Source organism: Micropterus dolomieu, linkage group LG18 (genome assembly GCF_021292245.1).
Source record: "Micropterus dolomieu isolate WLL.071019.BEF.003 ecotype Adirondacks linkage group LG18, ASM2129224v1, whole genome shotgun sequence".
NCBI lineage: Eukaryota > Metazoa > Chordata > Actinopteri > Centrarchiformes > Centrarchidae > Micropterus > Micropterus dolomieu.
In genome coordinates, this window is record NC_060167.1 from 26448420 (window position 1) to 26452173 (window position 3754).

Genomic DNA, 3754 nt, shown 5'->3' on the forward strand with positions numbered 1-3754 from the left:
CTCCCTACCTGTTTTACAGGATACGCCATTCCTATCATTCAGAGCCTGAGGCCTGCAGGCTGAGGTGGAGGGGCGGCTGGACAGCAAAAGTAAGAGTACAGGTTGAAGTGGCTGAAGAGGACCCTCCCCTTTGTTCAGCACAGCCATAAAAGCAGGCAGAGTCTGCAGTCAGACACTCAGAGGGACTTGGCTCTCCTTTGAATCCTTCTCAACTTCAGTTCTTCTCTGCTCAGAGTTGACCACCTTTACCTGCAAACACAATGAGGAAAGCATACTCTGTCACAAGCTCTGGCAGCAGCACCAGGAGGACTTTTGCAGGACCAGGAAGCAGCTACTCCGTCAAAAGAACCAGTTACGGTGGTGTTGGCTCTAGTGCTGGTGCTAGTTTTAGTATGTCTGCAATGGGTGGTGGTTCTGGCTCTAGTTATGGCTTTTCTTCTAGCCAAACATCAGGCGGTTTTGTGCCCCCACCGATCACAGCTGTCCAAGTCAACCAGAGCCTGCTGGCCCCCCTGAACCTGGAGATTGACCCCACCATCCAGGCTGTCCGCACCCAGGAGAAGGAGCAGATCAAGACCCTGAACAACCGCTTTGCTTCCTTCATCGACAAGGTTGGTTCCTGTGAGCTCTGTGTGACTTTGTGATGTACAATTGACTGTTGGCCTCATTATCTTATCTCCCTGGGCTACATTTACCTCTTGCAGCTGTCAAAAGTAAAGTGTCTCATTATTCTCCTTCAACCTCTAACCTCTAAGAAAAGACTAGAAAGTTAAAACTTTACTATACAGTACAGTAACATCAGTCTGCTTAATGAAATCTTTAATGAAACTAGATGCAAACAAGTTCCTTTTACTAATAAAGCAATCTGGGATTAGGAAATTTTATGAAAATGCTTTGTGACCCCATTTTACTAATTAAATATATATTAAAAAAATGCTTTTTAAACAATCTTCCCTGGTTTTGTGTCTCCACAGGTCCGTTTCCTGGAGCAGCAGAACAAGATGCTGGAGACCAAATGGAGCCTCCTGCAGGACCAGACCACCACCCGCTCCAACATCGAGGGCATGTTTGAGGCTTACATTGCCAACCTGCGCAGACAGCTTGACGGGCTGGGCAATGAGAAGGGCAAGCTGGAGGGAGAGCTGAAGAACATGCAGGGTCTGGTTGAGGACTTCAAGAGGAAGTGAGTGTTTTCTTGACATGGTCACTAGTTATAACATGTACCTGATATAGTGAGTGTGGAAAATGGAGTAGATGTACTAAAGAGTTGCCTTGTGTTCAAACAGGTATGAAGATGAAATCAACAAACGTGCAGCTGCAGAGAACGAATTTGTGCTCCTGAAGAAGGTGCGAATACATCAAGATGGTCCTTGAATTTTTTCTATCTAATGTTAATATGATGTGACTAGATTTAACACTTCCTGTTTGTATGTCATTTGCTTTCCAGGACGTTGATGCTGCCTACATGAACAAGGTCGAGCTGGAAGCCAAGGCTGATGCTCTTCAGGATGAGATCAACTTCCTCAGGGCCGTCTATGAGGCTGTATGTATCTATATTGTCTAATTCAACCTACTTCAATATAATATAATAACCATTTGAGTTAAAGCTGATGATAATAAAGAGTTAACTGAACAACTACTGGTTCTGTAGGAGCTTCGTGAGCTGCAGGGCCAGATCAAGGACACCTCTGTCATCGTGGAGATGGACAACAGCCGTAACTTGGACATGGATGCCATTGTGGCTGAAGTGCGTGCCCAGTACGAGGACATTGCCAACCGCAGCAAGGCTGAAGCAGAGACCTGGTACAAACAGAAGGTGAGTAAAAGGCAAAGCCCAGTTTTATCCCCTGTGTCTTTATATACACTTGCAACACCGCTCCCAACCTTCTGGATCATGTTGTTGATGCACCTTGTCATATTTTTCATTTTAGTACGAGGAGATGCAGAGCTCTGCCGGACAATATGGTGATGACCTGCGCACAACCAAGGCTGAGATTGCTGAGCTGAACCGCATGATCTCCCGTCTTCAGAATGAGATTGAGGCTGTCAAGGGACAGGTATATTTCAAGAATTTATCAAGGATGATTATAACACACTGCATTGTACAAGAGATTTTGCTGTTATTAAACCATCTGTGACATCATTTTCCACAGAGGGCCAACCTTGAGGCTCAGATTGCAGAAGCTGAGGAGCGTGGTGAGCTGGCAGTGAAGGATGCCAAGCTCCGCATCAAGGACCTGGAGGATGCTCTGCAGAGAGCCAAGCAGGACATGGCCCGCCAGGTGCGCGAATACCAGGAGCTGATGAATGTCAAGTTGGCTCTGGACATCGAAATCGCCACCTATAGGAAACTGCTGGAAGGAGAGGAGACCAGGTGGGATAAACTTGAATATTCAGTGTAGTTTCATGGCTGCAGCATCAGCTTCAAGTCTGAATTAAACAGTAACTCTTCATTATTTCACCATTAGACTGGCCAGTGGAGGCTCCAGTGCAACCATCCATGTGCAGCAGACCTCTGGAGGTGGTGGTAAGTTTCAAAGTTTGAACATTGTCATCATAAGTGATACCTGAACCAACAGACCACATAGACAGATGGATAAATGATAATACTTGCCTGCTTGTTTTTTTCCTGCTCCAGGATTCTCCAGCTCCAGCTCCGGCGGGGGATTTGGCTCCAGCAGTGGATTTGGATCCGGTGGTGGATTCAGCTATGGTGGTGGTTATGGTGGTACTCTCACCAAGTCCACAGTCTCAACAACCAGTTCCAGGAGAAACTTTTAAAAAGGAGAGCCGTCCCTCTTACACTTCAGAAACTCTTACATTTGATCTAAATCTGTACCTTTTCATGGTGCTACGCTATACTGTAAAGCATGTTCAAGAAGAGAGCTGAATATCCCTAATATCAGATTCCTAAAATCTGAGAGTTTCTGAAGGTACAAATGACCTTAAACACTCAAGGACCTGGTCAGTGGTCAAGGCAAATTTTGATTGCTTTCTGCACTGAAATCCACGAAATAAGAAAAAAAGAAAAACAAAGAAAGGTTTTGATAGAGTGGTAAAACTAAGCAAGGAAAGTGTTTGAAAATCTGCACTCTATCTTGTACTGTATCTGACATGGGCAGGATATTTTCAGATGATGTTTTCACTGGTAAATTTGAGTTCTCATATTAGTTATGTGAGCAAGTTACTGACCGAATTTGATCCCGAAGAAATGCAAAAAGTTCTGTGACTTTACATGTTTACAGTTTAACTTTGAACTGATTGGCTTCTGGCTTGTTCTTTTTCCTGTTTCCTGTCAAATGTTTCCCTGCTTAGTTTTGCCTTAAAGATAAAACTATGTTGAAACCAGGTTTATTTTGTGAAAGTCTTCAACATGACTGATGAATTTTGCAACACATCAAATACATCTCAATAAAATAAATCTGAGAACTAAAATGACTAAAATGCCTCTCACTCTCATTATTATTGTGATAAATGAAAGGGAAGAACAGGGAGAACAGAGTCTCCTTCTTCAAGTTTAGAGAGGTTTTTACTCCGACAGCAAGATGACATTTTTTACGCTAAGGTGTCACATGGGGGCAGTGCTCTGCCACTTTCTCACTTCTCTTCCTAAAGTATGTCAACTCGACATTGTCATTTCTAGAAATTATCAAAAGCAAGATTCAAAAAGCTTTTGAATCCACAATTATGTTATAATTCAATGAGATCATATGCTGTGCATTTCACTAATTAGTCCCAAAAACAATAGCTCTTG

General features: G+C 43.6%; 1 protein-coding gene across 2 annotated transcripts in view; it reads left to right on the plus strand.

The window, feature by feature from the left end:
* LOC123987120 (intermediate filament protein ON3-like) overlaps positions 1 to 3438 on the plus strand; it is a 6053-nt gene extending 2615 nt beyond the window's left edge. Inside the window, exons 1-9 of one of the 2 annotated variants that reach the window (XM_046075744.1) lie at positions 246 to 611; positions 975 to 1183; positions 1287 to 1347; positions 1448 to 1543; positions 1652 to 1816; positions 1932 to 2057; positions 2154 to 2374; positions 2469 to 2527; positions 2639 to 3438. In XM_046075744.1, the coding sequence (XP_045931700.1) occupies positions 261 to 611; positions 975 to 1183; positions 1287 to 1347; positions 1448 to 1543; positions 1652 to 1816; positions 1932 to 2057; positions 2154 to 2374; positions 2469 to 2527; positions 2639 to 2781 (1431 nt within the window). In that variant the 5' untranslated portion in view covers positions 246 to 260 and the 3' untranslated portion in view covers positions 2782 to 3438. Of the gene's footprint in view, positions 1 to 245; positions 612 to 974; positions 1184 to 1286; positions 1348 to 1447; positions 1544 to 1651; positions 1817 to 1931; positions 2058 to 2153; positions 2375 to 2468; positions 2528 to 2638 lie in introns of those variants that run through there. The other variant, XM_046075742.1, reaches the window with a different exon arrangement.
* Positions 3439 to 3754: the final 316 nt, after the last annotated feature.